Raw genomic sequence first — 26,792 nt, 5'->3', positions numbered from 1 at the left:
CCTCACATTTAACTGTGTTCATGCACCTCCTTCTGGTCTGTAGCTTTCTTTTTTTCTAAGCCACCTCTAATTTCCTTTCACTACTTAGCTCCACCCTTCCTTGTGTGGGACAGGGGACCTAGAAACTTCCTTTCTATCAGGATTACACGGTTAGCATTTCAGATTAATTTATTTTTGCTTATAATGTCTTCTGTTTGGATGTGAACATAGCAACAACTTAGGCAATGAATACAGATAAGACTAAACTTAATTTTTTTATTATCGATAATTATTTTTCCATTACCAAATAATATGAGTTGATACATGTGTCTGTGTGTTTTAAGATGTTGAACTTCTTGGTCAAAACTAGTCTAGGATGGGACTAAATTGATTACTGATGATTGCTTCATGGTTTTATATCCATGTCCCGGCTACCCTGCCAGAGCATGATTCACTTCGGTAATATGTGCATAGTATGGATTTACACATTGTCATGATTCATCTTTCTGAATGGAAAAAGATAGGCTGCATAATGTAATTTATAGTGGAAGGAAATAATGTTGGAGCAAAGTAATCGTACTGTACAGAGAAACTCTTATGACCTAACAAAATCTATAGCACAAAGATTTTATGTCTTTACTCAGAATTTCATGTTAAGCCAGGATGCACAGGCGATTGTTTTGTTTGTTTGTTTGAGAAAAGTTGTCATCTCAGAAAGCAAAATGAAAACGGTTTATGAGGTTGACACTTGAGCTAAGGCCAACTTAAAAACTCAGTGTATAGAAAAATTTTCTTTAATTCTTTCTGCTCCCAAAATCATAATTTCAAAAAGATTTTCAGACTTTGTGGCTCAGACTCAGGTGGAGATGATTTCATCCTGCTGTAAGTAGAAGGGAAGTTATCTAAAATCAACAATAAGTAAATATTAGAAGTTTTTCTCTTTAGTTTAGTTTAGTTTAGTTCTCTTTAGTTTATTTTTTAGCTTTTCCTTTAATGGCTGACTCTCAATCCTCTTCCAGTTTTGTTTCTGTGCTACAGCAAACCTCAGAAAATACTTCAGCATGAGAGCTTTTCTCCTCTTGCTCAACTAGTGCCAGAGACATCCAAATGAATCTTAATCATTTAGTAAAATTGAATTTAGCTTCTCTGGACCATAACAGTTAGTATTACTCCATTGTGAGCATATCTGGATTGTAATTAAGAAAACTCAACATTGCTACTGACATTGATGTGTTCCAGGAAAATGCCTAATTTACATACAGCTATGCCAATTCTGCATCTTCTACAGCTGGTATGTTGCAAAGAATGGTTTGATTGTGCATGCAAAGTGGAGAGACACAAAATAAGAACAGAAAGCCACTCTCAGGAATGTTGATAGGTCAACTGAATTTCTGAATTTGAAGGCAAACAAAAAAGAAATCATCTTCAGTCATTGTGAATATTTAGTGCCCAATGATAGAAATGTGGTGATATGACTTTAATGAAATAAAACACCTGGAGTTTTATTCATTCGTTTAGTCAGTTCACAATATTGAGTGGCTTCAATTTTACCTAGGATTGTGTTAGGCAGCAAGTACCAGAATGTCCAACTACAGTAGCTTACATAAAATGAGTTGATTGCCTTTGTATGACAAGAAATTCAAAGGTACTGGTTGTTATCATTGGTTCAATGACGTGATTTGCTAGCATTGCAGCAATTTTCCTGAACTTTCCCTCAGTTAGTAGTTGTCATATAAATTTAAAGACAGGTAATGGGAAGAATGAGGCCCAGACCAGGAGTCACTTTGTGAAGCTGAGGTCTAGGAAGGCTTGTTACACGTCTGATGATGGGCAGGCTAATTATTCCAGAAGGGTCTCAGAGAGAAGGACTGGGAAAATAAATGCCACTTCTTGTTTAGAGAACTCACAATACAAAGGGACAAGGGGATGGACATTAAGAGATCAGAGGAATCAATGGCCATTACTACACTTGGAAAATGGAATATTAGAATCATCTGACATAAAGAGATAATAAATACAAAAATTGAATATTAATCAATATTATTAAATCACTATTACTATTAAAAGAAGTTTTTCAAATTACCACAGCCCTTGATACCTCCCTCTGAGATACTCAACATTCAGATTGGGAAGTAGAATTCTGAACTTCTAAGTTTTACTGTTTAACTTTGGGAAGCATGCATCCAGCTTCCAGGTTAGCTAGATTTTCAGCTTTTCAGTTTGGCCAGAAGGATAAAAAGTGGCTCCAAGCAATTTAGCTTTGATTCTGAAACATTCTGCAAATAGATGCATTTGAGAAGTTATTGCATTTACATTGCTAGCCAACATCTTTTGAAATTCAACTTGCCTGAGACCACTGACATGAACAAAAATAAGTTTTAAAGTACTAGTATTGAGAGTTTTCTTTTCCTGTGTATTTTGGCTGTTTCTAAAGATTGTTTCTTTTTTTTAAAAAAAAGTGTTATTATTAAAACTTTAAATATTTTACTTGCAATATTTAAAAATAAGAACCTTATGAATTTCTTTGCATCCCAATCTACCTTCAAACTCCTATGTGAAACTCTACCATGCTTTTGTGTAGCTCAGACTTCTTATATCAAGTGCTTCTAATCATAGAATGGAGAGAACTAAATATTTTCTGATAAGTAAAGTTAAACTCTTCCACACCATACAGACAATTCCACAAATAGACACGCTAGCTGTGTGGTATTGTGTGGGAGGGGGGGAAAAGCTGTTGATTGCTACTTTCTTCTAAAGGGGTTGTGAACAAAGGCATATGCCAAAGAGAGTTTGAGCAGTTCTTGCCAAATTATAAAAATAGCCAGTTATCAAATTATTTTGTAATTCGAAACACACACACACAGAGATAACATTAGATCCACCAGTGCGCTATTCACATTTCACCTTTCCATAAAAGTTAGGTTATGATTTTCTGTAATTAAATTAGTTTTGATAAACATGAAGGCTTTAAATTCTCCCCCAGGACAGTATAAATGTAATAGCATTGTAGCATCTCATTCTCTTATTTCAATAAACACCTATGAGACAGGCCAAGCATCTACATACAGCTCTGAGAGCTACAGGCTTCAACCCTCCCAAGAGTTCTATGTTCTCTGTTGTAATTCACTCACCCATGGTAACATCCTAATAAAATAAGAGAAACCGTGTGTCTTATTCAATTCCCCAGGATTAGGCCTCGAAGGCTGTAGATGAATTCAGGGTTAGAGGCAGTTCTACCCGACTTGGTATCAATTTGTATAGATCTGACAGGGCCTAAAGAGATGTTTCCTGCCGGTTTTTTTCTCTCTTATCTAAAGTCTCCATCAGCACCAAGAGAATCTCAGTAGGAGTTTGAACTTTCCTTTAATCTAATCCACTTAGAAAACGTCTCACAATTTATTGAATAAAGTAGAGAAAAATTGATATATTTTCATTAGGCTCACAAAGTCTTTCCTACTGCTGGCATCTGAAATGTGTTTTCTATTTAAATTTTATTTATATCAGTCTTTTATAGTGGGTGCAAATTTGAAATAAAGACCTTATAATCAGTGTACAAGTTTCCCATTACTGACAAGGTTACGAACACTCGTTTTGCAAAGGAACTTGAAGTCAAGAATGTTGTTTGAAAACAAATCCAAAAGTGATGTTTGAATATATCAATAACTGTAAAGAGCAAGGAGGAACTGTAATGTACAAGGAGGAAAGGTACCTAATGGAAGTGATGTAATCATGATAAACCTGTAGCAATGAGTAAAAGCTACATTATGGAATCTAATCATAACCTCGTAAAGTACTTTTTCAAACTGTGAAAATATTTGTGTGAAAATATATTCCTCCAAGGAGCCATTTCTAAATTTGTAGGAAGCCAGAGAGCTGGCACTCAAAATTTATATAGCTGTTCATGTGATTTAAAAGTTATGTGTAAATGTCATTTTTGAAATCTGATTTTCACTTTGATTTAAAATACAGAGCCACACTGGACTATGGTGATGGCACATGGGTGGTTTGGTGATGGGCAGCCCACGGGGATTATAGCTGAGATAGAGCAATGCACAAAATGATGTAAAAACTATTATTTTTTTTTAAAATAAAATAAAATACAGAGCCATTTGGAATTCTCTATACTTACCCACGTGCAGCTGAGTCTCCTCCCCACTTGTTGCCATGGATATAAATGGAACAAATTTATATTGCTCCAATTCATACAGAACTCCAGAGGGACAAACGTAAATGTGTTTTCTACTCTGAAGCAGCAAGTGTCTCCACACTGAGTTGGCTAATGCAAAGATATGTTCATGCAATAGGAAAATTCCATTCATTAAGGATCTCCAGAAATAATAATTTACACTAAGGAATCTAATATGGAGTTTTAGGGTATTTTCATTTTGTTTTGTTTGACATAGTGTCTTCATTATACTTTTTGATTCTCTCCTCATTTTGTCTAGCCCTCTTAGTTGAATTTCTTTGAGGAAGAATTATTTACAAAGATACCAGTTGTTTTTTTTTTAAGATTTATTTATTTATGCATACAGGACTGGGGTACAGGCCAGAGGCTCAGGGCAGTGAGAGGCTTCACCAGAGACAGAGTGGGGAGCAGAACAGGCAGATCGACGAAGTACACAGCTGAGGGGAGCAGCGGGCAGGTCAGGAGAGGTCTGCCACCCATGTGGTCACCTCCGGGGCAGGCGGGAATCGATCTCATGCGGAAGTGGCTTTAGCTTCTCAGTGCGGTGCTTTAACCCGCTGCGCCGCCAGGGAGGGCCAAGATACCAAATTTTTATTGATATTTTAGGCCTACTCAGTGGTGTGTCAGGATGGTACATGAAGCCTGGCTGACAGCTGTGTTCCCTAGCTAGCAGAGAAGTATATTTCTGTACCCCCCAGAGACATGTAAAAACCATGCTTTGTAAAAGTTATTAAGAATTCTAACCAGTATTATGAGACTATGTAGAGACCTGGGTATTTGGTAGGCAGTAGCAATTTTTCTGGAAGACAGTTTTGTGATTAATATCTATACTTTTATCTGAATATCTAACACAGTGCAAACTAGCCCTTTGACACAGAAATTTCACTGCTTGTAGTCCATGTTGGGAAAATAAATACAATTGCAGAGTTGAATGTGTAGTGGTTTTCATATTTTTATTCTCTCTAATAGCAACCAATCAAGCAAAAAAAAAAAAAAAGACAAGTTGAATTTCCAATAATAAGAAATTTGTTAAATTATATACAGCTGTGTCATGGTATTTAATGCAGGAGTTAAAATAATGATGATTTACTTTTATATAGGTGTGGAGAAATGTTTATGTTTCTAATGTTATGTTTTTTTAAACTGGTAATTCCATATTTTCTACATTCTTTTTTTAATTTATATGTTTTAACTAATGCAGTACCATTGTTTTATATCTTCGCTAATATTTTGACAATATAATATTTCCCCCTGAGATGTAGTTATCATAGCTCTCCCATGACAAAGCCCCACTAATCCATTGCGCTCCCTTGACCTGGCAAAGTCTCTGAAGTGATCCCTGACAAGACCAGACAATTTTTTCAAAGGACTTAAGACTATTCTTGTCCATTAAAAGTCAAAACTTTCTTTATGATTTATATATTATTTTAAACTTCATGTGAAATTAACTTTCTACTTCATGTTGTTAATATATTTTTTGATGACTTAGTTATTAGATTACTTCATCAATGATGATTTCTTTTACTGCTATAACTCTAGCACTCTAAATCAAATCCACTTATTAGTTTTCTTTATCGGTCATTATATCATTTTGCATATCACAATTTGTCAAAATGTATTATCTAGTCATTATATTTAATGTATATCTACCAGAAGATGCTGTATGCCTTTTTAGGATATAGCCTGTGTCCTTTTTTAATGTCTTGTCTGGGAATTAGCAATTTTTAGATGAATGAAAGGTAACTCTCTTCAGAAAGATATAAAATTGAATACACATGATAATGGATCATACACAGCTTCATTCCTATTTGTAATTTTAGCTGGATCCATAAGTTAATTTAGAAATATTTTATAGGATGTGTCAGCAGTCATTAGTAACCAAATAAAATTTATGATTCTGCTTGTGTGACACTTTCAATGATGAACTTCAAGTCACAATACAGTACTTGTCAATTCAGTTATAATAAGACTTTTGAAAACTCAGCTTCCCCACCCAAGCAGGTTATAAATTTCAAATAAAACCTGGCATCACCTTGAAGGAATTCTAAGTTCATTCCTATTAGGCTATTGGGGTAGCATCCCAGGATGGCATCAGATAGATGATCTTTATGCAGCACATTTTATTTTATATTATGCAAAGAATGTACTGTGCTTTACTTCATCTGTATGACATGTGTACAGTACAGGTGATATCACGGCTCCAATTTTAAACACAGGCTCAAAGGTTTAACCCGGAGTTCACTACAGCAACTCTATTGCCAATTGGGCAGTTAATACTTCTTTTTTTTTTTCCCCCAGTAATAGTAGTACTTTTTTTTTTTTTGAAGTAACATTGGTTTAAAACGCTATATATGATTTAGGGGAGTAGGTTTATAACTCTTCAAATGTATGTCACACACCACCCACCAAAAGTACCCTTTTAGTGCTTTACCAGAGACCAGTGAGCCACTTTGCCCCATTGTTCTTAACCTCACCCTTATCCTCAATTCCGTAGTCATATTTATAGAATTTGTTTTGGTTTAGTCTGTGTAGTCTATTCCTTGTTTTCTGTTTGTTTCTATATTCCACATGAGTGAAATCATCCAGTATCGGTCCCTCTACTTCTGACTCATTTTATTTAGCTCAATTCCCTCCAGCCCACCCATGATTAACCAAGTAAGTGTAACCACATATGGCAAGGTTTCCTCTCTTTACACAGCTGAGTAATATTCCATTGTGCATGTATACCAAATATTTTCTTTCTGCACATCTACTATTGCACACTTACATTGTTGCCATAATTTGGCTATCATAAATAATGTTAATGCACATAAAAATGAATATGTCCCTTCAAATTAGTTTTTTTTATTCTTTAGATAAATGCCAAGTGATGTTAATCATTTTTTCAAGTGCCATCTGCATATCTCTTTTGGAGAAGTATCTACCAAACTCTAATGCCCTTTCATAATTGGGTTCCTTGTTTTCTTTTTGTTAAGAGCTATTATTTGCAGATCATGTATATAGCCCCTTGTTGGCTGTATGATTTACAAATATCTGTCCCATTTGTTAGGACATCTTTCTGCTGTCATGATAATGTATTTATGCGATGTAGAAGCTTTTAGGTTTGATGTAGGCTCATTTGTTTGTTTTTCCTTTGTTTTCCTTATACTGGAGGCAAAGACATCCCTGAAGACAGTGTCATGGAAGATTTTCATATTTTATTTTATAAAATTTTGCATTCCAATCTTATATCCAAGTCTAACTGACTTTGAGTTTATTTTTGAATGTAAGTTATTTTTCTGCATGTGGCTGTTCATTATTTCCCATGCCTTTTTCAAAGAAATTTTCTTTTCTCCTTTATGTATTCTTGGCTCCTTCATTATAGTTTCGATTTTTTCTGGGCTCAGTTCTACACCATCAGTCAGTGTGTCCATTCTAACTCAAAGACTGTACTGTTTTGATTCCTATAAACTTGTAGTGTTCTTGGAACTCTGAGAGCATAATACCTCCATCCCACATCTTTTATGTTGAGATTACTTTGGGTCTTTTGTGGTTCAATAGAAATTTTAGTCTTGATTGTTCATTTATTAAGAATTCCACTGAAAGGTTGACAGGAAATTCATTGACTGTCTCTTCCATCAGTTCTATCAGTTTCCCTCTGGCTCACTGACCCAAGAGCTATAACCAGCAGAGACCAATCCCTGCTGTTGTTTCTGCTGAGTTCTGCTGATATCTGCTGCATCTGTGTGTATTGGGGAGGCCCCTCCACTGCTTCTGGGGCCTACTATCTAGCCTTTTCACTGGGGCCCCTCCAGGGTCCTGCCAGGATCCATCACTTAGGGCTTTTTACTGGCCCACCATAGGGGCCAGAGCATCTTCTTCCAGTGTTCCCCCTTTCAAGAGCCTACTTTCTGAAGACTCATTGTGTAATTGCCAAAATCATTGTAGCTTCCACCACCTCCAAAACTGCTTCCATCATTACGACATCCATTATAGCCATTCCAGTGTCACCTTGTCCACCATCATCCTGGCTGCCACCAAAGCCACTCAACCACTGAAGTTCCCCCCATGACCAAAGATGTCATTCCACCCACAGCCACCACCAAAATTTCCATAACTACTTTACTTCTTTGGCTGGATGAAGGACTAGCCATCACTTGCTTGAATTGGGGATTCCTTGCTTCACAGTTGTATTCACTCACAGTATGTATTGCTTACTGACAACTTCATCTCACAGAATGATGGTCATCAAAAATTACAAAAACAAAGCCTCCTTCTTGTCAATGCTTTGATCAGTAACAAGTTTGATCACATAAATTTCCCCATACTACTCAAAATAATCTCCTAGGTGTTACTTCTTAATGTCTTCTTTAAACCACCAACAAAATTCTTTTTCACAGTTAAGTGGGCACTGGGTCTTTGAGAAGCTTCTCTTGACACAGCCTTGTTGGGTTCCACAACTCTTGGATTCACCTTGTGTGGCCTTACATTCATGGATGCATCCGTTTCCTCCACAGAGTCCTGTGTGTCAAACCCAAGGCCTTTGGACCACTTGGTGTTTGCATCACTGATTACACAGCCTGTGAGCACCCCCCATTGCTCAGAAAGGCTTCTCAGCTGCTTATTAGTTGTTTCATAGCTTAAACCTCTGAGGACGAGCTTTCATAGCCTTTCCAGTTCCTTAAGAGTCTCTGACTTTAAATATAATGGCAGTGAAAAGGGAGACTTTTATGATTGAAGCCTTTGTCTTCAAACATCTTCCAGAAAAACTGCCACTTGAGGAATTTGTGCTACACGTGTCATCTTTTTGTAAATATGGCTCATGTCTCTCTCTACACTCACATCCTCACCAAGATAAAACTGCTTAAATTTTAAAAGTATTACAATGTAATTTGTTGAAAAGCAATGCTAATCAAATCATCAGCTATTTATTACATATGCCCTTGAAATATAGGTAGATATTGCAAGCAAATACCGTAAACAGTAACTATCAATATAACTAAATGTTAAACAGCACAGGCTTGATTGAACGGCGTGGTTCACATTACATATGAATGTTTTTCTTTTTGTCTAATTTTTTACTGAAGTAACTAACCTTGGCTTATGACATTATACAGGCTTCAAGTGTGCATCATATATCAACCTCTACATATAACAGATGTTATTTGCCACTGGGCCACTAAAAATCCAATTTCATTCTTCACCATACAATTGATGCTTTTACCCAATTTACTGCTCCCTTCCTCTACTCCTTCTGGTATACGTTGATTTTTTTTTTTTTTCCTAGCTGCAGTTTCTTGATGAATCCTCCAATTCAATCAACTGCAAATAATGGGAGGGTATTTGGAAACCAGTCTCCTGTGGGTATCAATGGAAAACTATAGTTAAGTTTTGGGGGAGTCAACAGTAATATGTACATTTTTAACATCCATATTGTTCAAGGATCAACTCTACATATTCTATAATCAATATAAACTTCCATTAAAGAAAAGACACTAACTCTTTTATGAAGCTAACTTGATGTTTGCCAGCATGGATAAATAATCCTAATTGCCATGTATGACATATAAAGTTTATAAAGCATTATAGGAATTACTTTACCTCAAATAAAATTCATTATAGCCAGTTGTGATTTTTATTAGTTCCATTTATAACTCAGGAACCTGAAGTTTGAACTAAAGAATTTCCTGAAGCCATACTACTAGTAAGAGGTAGAGTTAATATTCAAACCGAGGTCTCACTATCATATACCCATGAGTTTAGAATCTTACCCTTTACATAATACCTCCAAACCAGATTCTACACTTAGTGTAGGCACACAGGAAAGAGCAACTTTGGAATGACTACAGGCTAGAGTATGCAATGCCTGTAGTTTTCTGTCTGCTTTAATAAAGACAGTAACACACAGGGAGTGGCCGCCAGTCTTTTGAAGAACACTGTAACAGCTGTTCCAGGAACCTGTGCAGAGAGGGGCCAGAAGAACTGTCCCATTTCTCTAATGAAGTTCCAGTCATTACTTTAAATTGCATGACACTTTGCACAAAAACGAGCCTGGAAATTTGTTATGATTGATGTACTTATAACCTACTTCTGGGAACAAGAATGCAATCATATGTTCAATCATTTAATTTATGCTCAAACTCTCGTAAGTCACAAAAGCAAGCTAAGAGTTTCGGTATAATATCGAAGAAGAATGGTCTACTCTCTAATTTTGTAGAGTTGCATTTTCTGTTTTGGAGTTGATTTTTTTTCCCTTTGGGTATAAAAATAATGACACCAATGGTTATGAGAACAGTTAATATTTAATGATTATTTACTGAATTCCAAATACTCTGCTAAGTGCTTTGAATGGATTTTCTCATATAATCCCCACAATCCTTTGCTTTTCTTTCTCTTCTGTTTCACATATTTATTTACTCAATCATTCATTCACCATTCCAAATAGTTTTGCACTCTATATGCCATTCAAAGATTAGTACCACATGATCCCTGCCCTCCAAGAATTCACTGCATGCTTGATCAGTAGGAAGGTATGTGAGCTAATAGAGACCAGTGTTGTTAGAATTAAATGTGATGTAGTTGAATGACTGGCCATTTGTTTCCTCGGTGATTACTAACAATCCTTTCATTTCTACTCTCTTTCATAATTCTAGATAGGTACCCCAACTCAAAACTTTATTCTTTCTCTTTTTAACTGCAGCTCTACTTAAGTGGCATTTCAACTGCTTCTGTCTTCCTTCTTCCAACTTACACATCACTGCCAAATTCAGATAGCCCTGTAATCATGTCTTCTCTTTGACACAGCATCTAAAATCTTCACGGACTTGCCATTCCTTCAAAAATAAATAAATAAATAAATCCAAGCTCCTTGCTTTCAAACCTTCCTCATTCTTATTAGGGCTGTGTCCCTAGTGTGAACTTGCTCTTCAAGCAAGTAGCATATTTACTGCTGGAGAAGCACTTCGCTCATTTACACTCCTTACCATAATTCTCGCCAAGATGCCATAGCACCCATAATGAGAAACCTGACTAAAATTGTGAGCTCTGAGGGCAGGGATGATGTCAGATTCATTTTTTGATCACTCTCAGTAAGCAGGTAATGCTTTCACTACAGAAAGAGCTTAATGAACATTTGTGGACTTGGTACTAAAAAATGGGGAAGGAGCACTGTCCTTAGATGACATAATGTGTGTTTCCTGTATTCTTTAACCTTATTACTTATTAGTATGTTGTTCTAGTGGAAAAATATATCAAAATGGGTACCAATCAAGAAAGTATTTCAGCTCTGTTTGGGTTTTTATCCCTGACAGATGGATTGATTGTCCTTTTACAGCCTTTCTTTTGTTCTAAGCAATATGACCTGGTATAAGAGTGAAATCAAGAGTCATAATTAAAGTGACTTTACTGATTTTAAGACTCTCTCAAGGAAAGATGAACATTCTTTAAAAAGTTGAAGATCAGATATTTTCCTCAACAGGGCACATTTAGGAAGAGTGAATTCCACAAGCCCAGGGTTAAAAGGGACCTTTCAAAGCCACCTTTCATCTTCTTTCATAACTATCACAGAGAAGAGAGAGTTGGCTTTTACAGTTGATATTTAATTAACTCCATTCTTCTAGTGTACAAAATGTCCTTATGGCAGTTACGTATCCACTTTACAATTTCCTCATGGCTTCTAATACTGTTCACTAGGGGGAAACTCTACTGAAATGTTGGGAGTAATAAGATCAAGCAATGGGTAGCTCGAACTAGGGATATGATAAACTGTCTCTTGCCCAAATTATTTTTGTTAAGTTAGTTTTATGATAAACTAGATGTCTTTGTTTATGCAGTGGTTTGTGATGTCATAAAATTTATTTTCACTAATAAAATTTATTCTCAATTATAATAGAGTAGGAAAAATTCATTTTCTCAGCAGCCAGTTCATGCTTTTTTAGAGCTCTATGAGTCCTGAAAATAAAACTAGAATACATTGACACTTTAATGATGAAAATTGTGAATTTGGTGGCGAAGTAGGCCTTGATTGTAGTGTTAATTCCTGCCTTTGTTACCTGTAGGAGGTTGGGAAAGTTAACCTCTTGGGCTTCAGTCTTTTCATTTTTAATATGGGTTTACAATAATACCCATTTTGTAGTATTGCTTGAATATTGACATAATACAGTTAAAGTGCCTAGCACAGAAACATATAAAACATTGAAAAATGTTTTTTATTCTGATCATTGCATTGACTGTTAAGATATCTAAAATTTATTTGTGTAAGTCTTTCTTGTTATAACTGTTTCCCTAACAACACTTAAAAACAGTTAAAAGGAATTAGTATTTGCTCATTTATGAATCTAATCGATCATTCCTCTTCCAATAATCTAAAGGATTTAGATAGTTTCTAGCTTGGGAGATGAGAAAACAATTTTAAAATCTTCTTTTTGTCAATTTTTTAAAATGATATTGTAGCAAATACATGTTTATGAAAAAAATTAGTACTGCAGGCAGCAATTTGACCTATGATAAGATGTAATATATATGAAGATGACCATGTAATACAGAAATCAGAAAGAGATCAGTTCAATGACATCTTTAGGAAAGCAATATGGGAAGAATGAACTAAATTCTAATGAGATAGAGGGAAGTGCTAAACCATCAAACTCTGTTTAAGCGAGGCAACTGTAAGATGAATTTTTAGAGAGTACAGGCAGGTCTGGAACATTTTTATCCTTAGAAAGTCTTTTCTTTTTCCCTATGAGCCAGTGGATCTTTACAACCTTGAATTAAGAGATATGTGGGTTTTATGATATATGCTTTTCCCAACTGTCTACGTGTTCATTTAGGAGATTCTAATGCTTAAAAGAAAGAAGAAAATGCTTTGTCAGCCTGTAACAAAGTAGGTCAGCTTAAGTAAGTAGGGGCCAACCCAAAGGAGAAGGTAGAACAGGATCCCCTAAAAGGAGACAACACACTAAATCCTGACCTTCCTGGCAGTTACTCAACTTTGTGCTTCTGTGAAAAAAAAAAAAAAAAAAGAGCGACAAAATGCTGGATCAAGGATAGTTGGGAAAGTCAAAGCATTCCCATTTTTGATGGTCTGTACTATTCAGGGCATCAATATTGAACTGTTAGGTGAACTTTAAAGGTACATGGATTGCACATGTAAGCAGCCTGCACCTGACTGAGCTCTAACCAAAAGGGAGCTTCAGACTGTCAGCTCTCCACAAACATTGCCAAGCTCTGACTTCTGTGTTACCAGAATTTTTGCAACTTTTTATTCTCTTCCAACACTACATATGCTTATCTCACTGCCAAAATAGATGTTTCTCTTATTTAATATTGTCACCTATTTTTTGCATTGAGGTACCATAGGTTTACAACACTGTATATGATTCAGAGGTATAGATTCACACTTCTTCAGATGCATATCACTAGACCACACCCATAACCAAGGTACCTATAATCCTCTACCATACTGCACCTCTATCCTCCATCCCTTCCTCTCTTTCTCTGGTAGCTTCAGTTCTTCAGTGAGATTTCTAATATTTGTTTTGCTCAATTTATTGGTTTTGTTTCTCTGTACTCCTCATAAGAGTCAAATCATCTGGTATCTATCTTTCTTCTTCTTACTTACTTCACTTAGTAAGTGACTTAACTTCACTTAGCACAGTCCCACTCAGTTCCATCCAGCTTGTCATGAAGGGCAAAATTTCATCTTTTTTTTTTCAAAGATTTATTTATTTATACATACAGAACTGAGGTATGGATCAGAGGTGTGGGGTTTGGGGATGGGTGATGGGTGAGAAGATTCACCAGAGACAGAGTAGGGAGCAGATTAGGTAGATTGAGATGCACTGCTGAGGGGAGCAGTGGGTGGGTCAGGAGAGGTCTACCACACCATGTGGGTCAGCTCCCTGGTTGGGAATTGAACTCATGCTTCAGTAGCTGGGATAGCTTCATAGTGCTTCACTTCAACCCATTGTGCCACCAGGAAGGGCCCAAATTTCATCATTTTTATGGCTGATGTCAGGACTTCTTTATTCATTCATCTGTAATTAAGCACTTAGGTTGTTTCCATAACTTGGTTACTGTAAACAGTGTTACAGCAAAAATTAAAATGCATCAATGCTTTTCACTTATTGTTTTTGCAGTCATTGATTAGATACTTAAGAGATATTTAGGTGATTGCTGGATCATATGATAAGTCTATTTTATGGTATTTTGATAAATGTCCATTCTGTTTTGCATAGGAACTGGACTAATTTATATTCTCATCAACAGTGACTGAGGTTCATTTTTCTCCTGCATACTCATATAAGTCAGGCCTTTTTGGCCTAAGACTAGAATCTTCCCCTATTCCATGTACTAAGACAGAGCCCTGCAACTTCAAAAAAAAAAAAAAAAGCAAAACTGTCATCACTGCTTTGAACAGTTAAAATATTTGTATCTCCCATTATTACACTGTATTTTATCAAAATCTTAGTTTCTTCCATATGGACAGAACTATTTACATGAGTTTACTTCCTATATTTGCTTCCCCTATTCGCTCAGAGTTCATTTTTGGTCCACATATAAAGTATAAATTAAATATAGGCAAAATCATCCTTCAAAACCACCTTAAATTGACAACATAATAGAGTAGACATGATTTTTGTTATATGATCCTGCATAACAAGAGTCAAGACTGAGGAACCCTAGGTTCTAAAGAGGGAAAAGAATGAATCCAGAGATTTGAACCAGTATGCTTTTAAGTTAGCAAGCTAACCTAGTGAACTAGCAACCTAAATCTAGTGAACAATGTAGGAAGAGAGAATTTTAACTTGTTCTTGTTTCTTTACTCCATTCCACAGTGATATTAAATCTCTGTAGCACTCAGACATGTCATTCTTTGTCTTCGGTGTTGTGAGAGTGGAGCATAGTGTTGGCTCCTCTTCGGGAAAATAAGGGATTGAGAAAACTGGATTCCTGATCTAGTGTGAAAACCACAAAGCTAAGTGAATCACACAAGAAGCATTTGCAAATAAGTTCAAGATTTTGATTAGCAGAGCCATAAGTTTGTGGAAAACTTATGCCTAGAGGGTCCTAAGGAGTGACTGATGCCTGGTACAGAAATAATTTGTCATTCAAGGCATTCAGATGTGGCGCTTCTTGATTTGTGTTGAGTAAACCTAGTCACTAGTTTTGTAAAGTCTCATTATCAAAATAGTGTGTACTGTAAATATATCTACTAAATTCAGTGCCAGCTTCCTGCTGTCATCCTTGGTATCCCCCTGAAAAGTAGGGCCATTTTATCAGTGGCTCAACTTCATCATATCACAGAGCACATCAAATATACTTTTGACTTCCAACAAATATGTTCATTAATTTTTGCTCCTGATTTTTTTTTTATATAGGTTGTATTTTGTACTTTCAACTTATATATATTTTTTTCTTTTGGTAGACCTTTGAAACTTCTAAAAACCCTAGGCTGAGTGATAAACCTTAATCCTGAGTGGATGAACTGGCCTTTCTGAAAAGAATAATTCAGTCATTCTGAAGAACATTTAGCACATTTAGAACATTTTTGTCCTCATCCCTGAAAAGAAACAGCACAAAGCCCTTTACATACAAAACTAACAACATAAAAGTATCCTCCAAAAAGTCCAAAAAATAAAATTTTTGGCTAGCAAAAAATAAAATTTTGCCTTTTGCAACAGCATGGATGGAACTTGTAGTAATGATGTTAAGTGAAGTAAATCAGAAAGTGAAGGGCAATTACCAGATGGTTTCTGGTACTCCTATGTAGAATATAACAAGTAAAGCAAACAAACTGACAAAATGCAACTAAAATAACTTATTTCTTAGAAAAAAATTGTAGGGGGCTGATTTGATATTGTGATGACTCTAGAATTGTGGCTGGATGCAATGAGGTATATACACATAATGTGGTATGAAGTTGTACTCCCAAAATTTACATAGTATTTTAAAACAATGACAAATCAATACAATTTTATTGTAAAAATAAGCTCAAATTTCATGTTTTTTCCTTTCAAGGAGATTTTAGACAAAATGCTGCTTGATGAAATTAGACAGCATATTCATGTATGTATTGTGACATAAATTATATCTTACTATTCTTAATAAAATATTCTTTACCAGTCCTGGAAGTTTTAAAGAAAACCTAGTGTTTCAGAGAGCATTAACATCCACTGAGGAAAAAACACCAGTGCCCAGGTTATTTGGACAATTTGCAAACACACTTGTTTCCTGTTTTTTGCACAGCCTCCATAGTGATTGGGAAATGGTGGTGTGAGATGGAGCCTTGTCTAGAGGGAGAAGAATGTAAGACACTCCCTGATAATTCCGGATGGATGTGCGCGACAGGGAATAAAATTAAGACCACAAGAGTAAGTTCATTTATTTCCAATATCTCCTGCTTGCTACAAATTGTGCTATTTACCTTTGTGTTATACAAACAGCACCCACAGAGGCTTGGAACAGGAAAATAGACTTTCCTTGAGGGAAAATATTGTTAGCCATTCAGATCAGTCTCCATCCATCAACAAAAAGTTGGAGATTGAAATTTTCTTTTCCATATTGAGCAGCTTAATGTTTCTGTCACTTACCCATAAATAAAGCAAGGTGGCTATAGCCAAAAGGAAGAGGAGCTGGAAGATACTTACTTGGATATTTCAGCTAACAATTATTTTGCTGAGAACCAACAATAAAAAATAAGACTTTTGTCTAATTAAGCACATGGCTTGCTGAAAAGATCTGTATTTCAGAATCATTTTCTAAAGATTCATTAAGGAATATTTAGATAATATACAAAGAAGCAAAAAATTTCTGTGATAAAAATAAGCATTCCTTTATTTCTCTGCAGTTGTCTTCAAACTGTATAGCAACCTATACATTAAGATGCCCAGCCCATTAGGATGGGCGTTGTGGTGCAGGGTGGAGTAGTCCAGCTAGAGTAGCTGTTGATCTTTTAGAATGTGGGTCTTAGGTAGGTTTCCAAGGTATAAAGGTGGTAAGAGGCAGGATGGTTGAGGCACATAAGACTTACTCTTCAGTACGGAAATACTTCAGTATTTTAACAAGCAGCATGGCCATGTGGATGTTTACCGTGTGAATATCAGCCGTGTTTTGTGGATATGTATTTTAATATGTTGGGTAATTTTTGAAGCTGATGCCATCAGCTTCAACTCTTAGTATGCTGCATGCATTGTCTTCCAAATTTAAAAGAGAATGATTCCTACCACTCTATTGTGATTTTAACCTACTCTTTCATCTCAGCATTATCTTTTCAAAATAGAAAACTGATCCTTGCAACTTTGTGATGCAGAAACAAAAGTAATGTTATGTAATAAACACCTTATAAAACATTTTTCATATAGATATGTAAATGGAGACTGTGTGTGTCAAATTCAGTTGACTGTATTGATCATATTGAACAGTGAAAGGATATACTACTCCTCGGCCTGTGGCCAGGAGGGATTCCTGAACCATCCTAGCTTGTTAACTTGCATTTGCATGCACCTAAGAAGCTCAGCATGGATTATCGTATTTCATTTTAATGAAACACCTTCAGAAGAGAGTATTCAGAAATTAGCCTAGTTCATGCCACTTGCTTCCAGAAACCATCTTAATTAGCTGGTGAAATGTGGATTTCTGATTTCCCTTTAGTTATATTCTGCTTGAGGGTGATTTTACCAAAAAATTTGAAGATGCCCTCACGAGCTAGTGATAAACAACTCTGAATTATGGCCAGTATAAATGAAATCCCATCACCATTGTTTTAAAATACACTGATAGATTTTTCTGCCAAATCTCTATCTTTATTCTAAATGATAACTGATCACCCTTTACTGAAGTGAAACCCTGCTCTCACGTGCCTCCAGACTTGAAACTCAAATGAAGAGTCACAACTATAGGTCAAATGATTTCAGGATTTAAAAGTATGGATTCTAAGAGTACCAATTAGGAGGCTCTTTGGAAGGTAGACTATAAACAAACAAATAAACCCCAGAAATTATTCATTTCTGCATTTGTGACCTATGTAACCCCTGTATTCATCCTCTGAGGAATATACTTTCAAACCCCCAGGCATGTTGTAAATACATCCTGTTTCTGCAACAGAGCATCAGAGCCGTGCAGAATCTGATTAGGTAATAGAAGCTAGAGAACACGGTTTGCTACCACCCTGGGTGGGCTAAATTCAACCCAGACAGTTGAGTGTACAAGAGAAATAAATCACCCTTGTAGTCTGTTTGAAAGCAGAGGATGTACCTGTTGTGATGCATGCATCCATTTCAAGCGAGGAACAACACTCGGTTCTACAGCCCTGTGAGCAGCACATCAGTCAAGCAAGAATCCTCAGGTCTGTCTTTAGAGAAGGAAAAACAAGACACTAGAAAAAGCTGTGCTTTTGAATCCTTGAGAGGACTCAGACACTACTACTGACTTACATTTCTCTCTTCTTTACTGAGAAATTCACAATGAAATAAACACTTTGAAACACAGAGGCCACCAATTATGTCTAGATGATACATACTTTTCCAGTATGTATAGTTTTTCCAACACCTACTCTTAGATCATATGCCCTAAACATAGGTTTTATGTTAATCATTCTGATAGGCCCTATGCATTTACCCCATTAGAATAGAAATAAGTCTACACACTCAAATTGACTATAGCAGTTTTAAGTTTTAAAAGAGCTTAGTTCACAGATGTATTTTAATTTTGAGTCATATGTGTTCATTATTCTGGCCTTATCTAAGCAGTAATCTTCAGGATAAAAAAAAGTGTTTCAAGTTCTTATGAAAGTGAAAGGGGAAAAAAGAAAATCGTCTCTTTTGTTCTTATGTATAAGATTGTTTCAAAGAGAGTGCTCTCAAGGAAAAAAAAAAAAACAAAAACCATACTTAGATTGTTAATAGCAACTGAGCATTTCCTTCATACTGTGATTTAAAAGTAATTTCAGTGTAAAGCTATTTGCAAAGAAGATTCTGGGCCTTCTTTTCTCCCTCCTGTATAGGTTAGTTTTGCTTTTTTTTTCAAAATCTATTGATTACATGGCTTACTTTCCAAATAATCATCCTAAGCCAAAATTCTCTCAGCATTCTTTGAAGTGTAGATAAACAAAAGATACTTTGAAGTGTGCACTAATTTAAATTTTTAATGGTATTCCTTTTTTAAGGATGGTGGAGAATAGAAATCCAGTGTTCTATTTACAGGACCATATAACCCAGAATGTAAGCTAGCCAGGGAAACAACAACATGAAGGAAAACCAGCAGAAATTTGATCTGGGTGACATTTGAACCCACAGACAGAAAAGGCAGCCTTCTCGGTGAAGGGAAACCCATGGGGATTACAATTGAGATGGAAAAAAAAAATGTACAAAATGATGTAAAAATAAACTATTATATTTATATTTAAAAAAAAAAAAAAGATAGCCTTAACCAAAGACTTTCCTTTCAGGAGAATTGGAATATATCCTAGGAAAAGTGACTTTTCTGATTGTGACTCCATAGGGAAAGAGTTATCCACATGCAGGTCTTTAAACTCAGCCTTGAATAAAATAGTATAGGTGACAGTCACCTTCCTGGGGAGATGCTCAGTACATCTGAGTAAAGTTTATGGGCTAGTTTTTAATTCTGTCTTGCTTTATCATTGCTTTAATTGTTTGATTAAATCTCTCTTTTGGTAATTAGTGGCAAAGCTAACCAATCTAAAGATATATTTCATGAAATTAATATATCTAAAACATACATGTGAAATTCAGGACACGTGTAACCTGTGTGTTCAAGAACAGGGGGTTAATGTAGAAAAACAGACTTTAATCTAGAGAAAATAAGTTGCTTGACTGGTATAATTATTCACAAGTAAAAGGTGCTCATTTGCTGTTTGGAGATAGGAAGAATAATGGGCAGAGATGTGGAGAAAATCAAACCTACTTGAAAAGAAAACTTAACAGATTTAAGTAGCAGAACATAAACTGGCTTAATGCCTGAGGAAATAACAAATGACTTTGGATTATATGTGACTGTTTCTTAGATGAGTGGGAGAATCAACAGTTAAGTGCAATGTTGTCAAGTTTTATTGCCTAAATTTCCTGAGAAATGCCAAAGTTGAGACTGTACGGGAGCAAATATCGGCCACTCCAAAATATGTCTTTGACAAAAGATTGATTTTATAGCAGGGGTCTGAAAGCTGTGTGGAGGTTGCTTTTGCAAAAGATGTTTACATGTAAACTTTTCTCTGTAAGAGCATTTTCTCCACTATAGTGGAAAGACCTAATCTCCTTATATCTTTTCTATGGAGAAGGCAGAACCTAAGTCTGCATACCTTTGTTCATTGTGCCTTTGTGGTAAAGAACCAAATTGGAATTCCCTTTTCTTCCCCCCAACCTCCTTTGAACTTGTTAAGCAAGAAGGGAACCATGTGGTGTTATACTCAGGGATGATGGCTCTTTCTCATATATACAGGAAATATACACTATAAGCCTTACTAAATCTCTTCTTGGCTTCTTTTGCTTTATAAAAAGTTTCATTCTCTTGAAGGGCAAGTTAGCACCTCAGATTGCACAGCTCACTACAAGCCATCTTGTCTAATTAGTGCTTTATGTGATTGGTCCACATTGGCCACATGCATTTGCCCACATCCTCCTCTGCCAGTTCTCCTGCCAGTGATTCTCAGTTTGCATTTCTCAACTACTATTCCAATCATATTAATTTTTAAAATATTATGAAAAGGGTAAAATACCAGCTTTGACATATTCCAGCGTCTTCAAAATTCTACCAGGTCCAGTCTGAAATTTTCTGAAAGCCTTTGCAATCCTAATCTCTAGTGCAATTTGAGAGACAAAGAGAAGGTGATTTGAAGACTATATTAAAAACCGGTTTGTGCTGTCACAATTGCCTTTTAGGTTCAAATAAATTTGGTCATTTTCTTATTCCATAAATGATTCAGGGATACAGGTTTTAGGAATATGGCAGTGGACATAATTGAGCCTTATCTCCCTGGAGGACAGGGCCCAAGAGTGGATAACACATTGGGGATGTTTTTAGAAAACTCAAAAGGACAGTTTCAATTCAGTTTTTCAAGTGTCATTTTCGCCCTTCTTTTGGTGGAAAAGAAGATGGTGAGAACAGAAGATAATAAATACCACTGGAATGTAGGAATCCAAAAGTTGGAAGAATCTGTTGTTTAAGAATAGATTACATAAAAATAAATGTGTGAAGATTTCTCATACAGCCTGGCCCAACTAACTTTTGAAAGAAGATTTTTATTACTGTTCCTACCAAACCCTGAAAGCTTTGAATAGACTCCCACCCATACACTCAATTTCTATGATAGAACAAATTGAGAGATGAGGAAGAAATATGCCTTATGTCTTAAAATCTAAAGTAGAGATTGAACTCTATTAGAATTATCACTTGTAGTCTGAACCAGTGATGCTCTATACATACATCCTTTTTAAAATTACCATTTTTTTGAAACCATAGTCAAATGGATTAAATGGCATCTATAGTTTGTAGATGTACACATCTGACTGCCCTTAATCATTATATATTGTTTTATGGAAGAATTCCTCACCTTCGAAAGTTCTCCTATGTTCCTAAACAAATGTGGTCTCATTTTGGCAATGACTTCACCAACTGCTACCCAACCACATCTTGAAAACAGGTCAAATTGATAAATTCTCATCAGACACAGGACTGACTCCCTTATTTGCAAGGGACATTGCGAAATGAAAACATGAGCTTCCTTATTCAAAAGTCACTAGTCATCTCAAGAGAGTGACAACAGGTCACTAAGGCAAGTGTGAGGCCCTGTGAAACACAGAAATCTGTGCATCTACATAGGTGACTGCTTGTGAAATCAGCCCAAGTCAGATGTGACCCCATGAGTTCAGCTCCTTGGTTGTGGCAAGATTAATTTAATGAATTGATTTAAAAAATAATAATAATAGCAAAACCCCAGTGGTCTATCACTGTGCTGTAAACTGTCGCTCCAGACTTTAATATTTCTGACTTTGGATCTCTTTTCCTGCCTACTCACTTGTCTTTGTGCCTTCACTTTGCTCCTTTCTCTCTGAAATTTTTCTTTCTTTCTTTGGTTTCAGATTCACCCAAGAACCTAACAGAAGCACTGGCACTGGTTATAGTAGTAAAGAAAAACCAACTCTGCAGAAAATACATTTTAAGAATTCAAAACACCTTACACATTACAAGCCAAATGGATGTCTTATTTGCACTTTGACTGGTTACCAGATAATCACAGTGCTTTTACCATATGTCCTGAAGTATCCTATAGGAATATGACCCAGAATTTTTGGCAGCACCATGGAAATAAAAGGATTTTCTCCACAAAAATTTTCGGGAGGACAAGGAATCATCAACTGTCTTCTAATTTGGATCTATAGTTACTTTGTACCATTTGAAAAAATATATGTATATATATAATATTTTGAAATATTATATATTCTCTTCAAGAAATGGACAGTACCACAGTTTGATGCGGCTGGTGTACCTCTGAATTTTGGATGTTTGGTTTGGTTTTGCTATCATTTCTTTTTCTATCAGCAAGGAAGACGTGTGCCCTTTTGAGAGATCAACTTGACCCTGACACTGGAAGGCCGGCGACAGGTGGACTCCTGGAATCTGAGGCATCAGAACAATACTGACTCAAGAGCTTCCTTCTGTTTCTACCAGATGGTTCAAGGAAGCACATCATCCGTTTTATTGCTTTCTACCCTCTGCAATATTAGCATGCAAGCTTGGCTTACATAATCATACTTTATATTCAATTGATATATAATAACCGTTCTAACCTCTTCCAGGAAAATATTTTTAGAAATACTAGCTTTTCCACAGATAAGAAAATGAGGATTCTTGAGGGAGTTGCTCCATCATGCTGTTAAGACTCTGGCAGAGTTAAGGTAGATATGGACCCCTGTATTAATTAGTCCTGTAAATACAATGTCTCAAGGCTTTGTATAGCTGTCCTAGACTGCGGAAATATCCTCAGATTAAATCCAAAAGTCTGGCATCGTTAAGTACATAGTGTTGTAGCAACAAGTCTTATCATGACACTTTTCCTATGTTGATTTGCTTTTTTCAAAAGGATTCAGATCTCTTCTGGTGAGATAGGACAGCATTAAAGCAATTAGGTTTCAGAATGATCTATGTGAGCAAATGTTGGACAGCCCTATTAAAAGTGGTAAATAACTTCTTTATAAACCTATTTGTCTTTTTTTATTTGATACTATTCCTTTTAGGCAAATCCCAAGAACACCCCACACAGACGTTCCTTGTGAGCCATATATACTTACCCCATTATATTGTGGCTGTATCTGCTTTTTTTCCCAAAGCCTTTTCCCTGGAATGCAAATTGTGAGGTTCTCTTATTAGACCAGCAGCACACTGGCTCTCTAGTTTGGACTTTTCAATACTTGACCTCAGGTAAGATCCAGAGGTTTCTTCATATCTACCAATACAGTCTGAATCTAATTAAATGTGCAGACACTCTAGCAATCTAGATTGATTCTACACCATGAATGCATATAGAGTATTTAGAAATGGAAATGGAATCCTCATTGCAGAACCTGGGCTTCCCAAGTACTCACACATATTTGCCAGAAGATTGCATAAAATAGAGAATAGCAAATCAGAATTTCTTGGATTTATCACCTACATCCATGCACTAAGTAAGATGTTAGAAATTGAACTTCATGAGGTAAAAACTGAAATCAAAAAACCCAAACTGTTATCTATATCTGTAAATGGCAAAATGTGGGGGAAAATAACATTTAAACAAACTAAATAGAAATAATACTGAGGCAATTCCAAGCCCTTTAATACCTCAACAAGTGTGCCCTGTCTTCAAGGAAGACCAGAAAGGGGAAGCCATGCAAGCAGCTCCCAGAGTGAATTCAGCATTTTGGGTGGTTACTTGACTAATGGAGAGCCTGTACCCTGCCTACTGAGAAGCTATAGAAAATATTTCTGCATGTGAATATATTCACCATGCTGTCTCAGCTTCAGTTTTGCAAGAGAACCAGAATGTGAACTTTATGTCAGCTCTCCAAACATTCTTAAATGAAATGAACTAAAATGAGATCATTCCCATTAAGAATTCTATGAACATTTTTATTCTCCAAAATTCCCTAATTATGTGGCTGTTTCTATAGGATTAGTGTTTCCTGGAATACCTTTTCAAAAGTCTGGATCCTGAATGAAAATTCAGTAACAAGCAAAAACACACTCTTTTTTGTGATCTCACAAATGTACACTCATAATTCATAATGTGTGGCACTCACAGCTTTTCCTAATCTAAAGCTAGACTCAGTAAGTCAACAAAGGAGCTGATCTAAAAGTCAGGTCTGTTAGTCCATTTCTTATTAGTTACTTAAGGCAACATCCTCGCATGGAAAGACCTGGAGGAAGAAATAGGGGCAGGGTTAGGCCATATCAGAATCAGGCAGAAATCAGTAAAATTGTATAAATATTTTTACATGTCATCAAATTCCATTTGGATTATCCATGTCCCTTATTTGACTTTAAATTTAACTTATATCAGTTTAGAGAATTCAGTAGCTGCCATCTGCCTATTGAATCTTAAGATTTATATTTTAAACACTTATATCACTTATTTATGATAATAAAAAGCTCATCATAGTATGACTAATATTGATTTTGAACTTGTGCATTAAGTATGATAAGTAAGGTTATAATTAGAGAAAATGAAAAGTTTCATCCAGAGCCCTTCTCTAAGTGAAAATGAAAATGTCTTGTTTCACAAGACAAGATTTTCAACTAAGGTAAAGCTCATTTGCTGGTGTTTTTTGTATAATTAAATTTATCTATCAATAGACTTGGCAAGAATATATAGAAGTTTTACAACTTGGCTTTTTTCCATTATAGAATGGTGAAGAATGTTTTTACCAACACACAATCCAACATTTTTTTCTGATCAAACTCAGTGTAACATTCACAAAGCAATATAGTGATTTTATAGTGCAGTATATTATACCACCTTGCCATTGTCACTGTTATAGTAAGTTATGGAGGACATAAAAATTGTTTATATGAGGAGATCCACATATTTTTCACCTATATAGCATAGACACTCCTTCCTAGAAGGTTAAATGTCAGAATACCAATTTCTCTTTTAATTAAGTGTGACATTCCCATTTGAAAATCTGTTAGGGTTTGGTTGACAAAGAAATGTGTCATGTCTCTTTATGTGAGCTGTCTGCCTTCAAAATAAAAGATTTAGTGTCTGGATAATTCTAGGGCTCAACCTTTCTCACATTTAAAAATATGGGAGAACAGTGGGGTAGGCACCATGGGGGCTTGTGGTTAGTGGCAGGAGTGACAGAATCTGATTCCCTAGCAGTCATGGGCATGATACAATAGTGATGAAACAGAATCATGTTCACACTGCAAAGTAAATTAAAGAGGAAGCCACTGATTACACACACACACACAGACACACAACTCCTGCCTTTTTTTTTTTTTTTTTGATTTAGTTGTTTTAGTTTAAATAGGCCAGGATTTTGTTATTCTTATAAAATATCTCAGGCATATCAGTAGATGTTGCTCTATATTCACAAGTTGCTTTCATTTGTTTATTTAGATAGCTGTCCTTTCAAAAAAATGTTAGACTCTCAATTATTTATTTTGGTAACCAGTTTACATTTCTTAAACATTAATAGCCAGTTACTAAAAATGAAATCCAGCACCCAACCATAACTGATTGTGTTTATCAAGAGTAATATACAACTTACAGAAAGTGAATAATTGTATAATCGTTGGTAAAGCTGAACTTTAAGTGGCATATTTATTTTCTGTATGAAGTGGTAGTTAACCTGAGAACTAGAGGAGAACAGAAAATAGCCCTGGAGTCCAGGAAGGCAGCATGAAGAGATAGGGGGATTGCAAATAGACAGACTAGTATATTAGTGTTCACAGCCTAAGCCAAGGAAGATTTCAATGTATTGGCAAAACCTAGAAAAAATATCTTTCAGTTTGCTTTCAAAGCAAAGTGACAAGAGATTGAAATAACCTTAGAGTCGGGTTCTGGGGTCACATAAACAGTTTGTTTAATCCAAAGTATAGCAGAAAGTGATGAAAAGAAAAGATATGAAAGAATAATCAGCACAATATGATTTAAACTTATAGCAGACATTGTTGATGGCCATCTATAGCTTCTCCTTGATTCTGCCCACATGCAGGGCAGAACAAATGCACTAGGGATTTAGAGGAGCAACATTCAGTCTCTGGCAGATGGGCCTTGGCATAAAAATTCTCCAGCCGCCTTTCTCTCAAGTGGGACAACTCCGAGTATATTCTATACTATGGTTGTTCGGTAGAATTTTTACAATGATGAGATTCTATATCTGAGTTGTTAAGTAGGTAACCACTAGATGCTTGTGGCTGATGAACACTGGAAATGAGTCAGCTGTGACATAGGGAGTGGTTTTTACCTTAATTGTATTAACCCATAGACAACCATATCTACGGTTGTGGCTACCTTGATGGACACACAGTTCTATTCACACTTCAAGAGATGCCAAGTAGGTCTGAGTTCCTATTGCCCAAAGGCAGAGCCTGCTCAGAAATATGCAGTTGGTTGGCTTCCTTTCATTTTCTGCCTCACTACCTCATGAAATAAGAATAA

At 35.9% G+C, this 26,792-nt stretch overlaps 1 protein-coding gene across 3 annotated transcripts in view; it reads left to right on the top strand.

Annotated features, from left to right (window-relative positions):
- FAM19A1 (family with sequence similarity 19 (chemokine (C-C motif)-like), member A1) overlaps window positions 1–25,609 on the top strand; it is a 455,940-nt gene extending 430,331 nt beyond the window's left edge. For 2 of the 3 annotated variants that reach the window (XM_004675992.1, XM_012720292.1), the window contains exons 4-5: window positions 16,388–16,512; window positions 22,234–23,345. In XM_004675992.1, coding sequence (XP_004676049.1) covers window positions 16,388–16,512; window positions 22,234–22,251 — 143 coding nt within the window. In that variant the 3' untranslated portion in view covers window positions 22,252–23,345. Of the gene's footprint in view, window positions 1–16,387; window positions 16,513–22,233 lie in introns of all 3 variants that reach the window. The other variant, XM_012720293.1, reaches the window with a different exon arrangement.
- The last annotated feature ends 1,183 nt before the right edge of the window (window positions 25,610–26,792 follow it).

The sequence above is a fragment of the Condylura cristata genome, unplaced genomic scaffold, assembly GCF_000260355.1.
Source record: "Condylura cristata isolate star-nosed mole 26May11 unplaced genomic scaffold, ConCri1.0 scaffold00004, whole genome shotgun sequence".
NCBI classification, from domain to species: Eukaryota; Metazoa; Chordata; class Mammalia; order Eulipotyphla; family Talpidae; genus Condylura; species Condylura cristata.
Note: the sequence above shows the minus strand (reverse complement) of the source record. Positions and strands in the feature narration are given on the sequence as shown.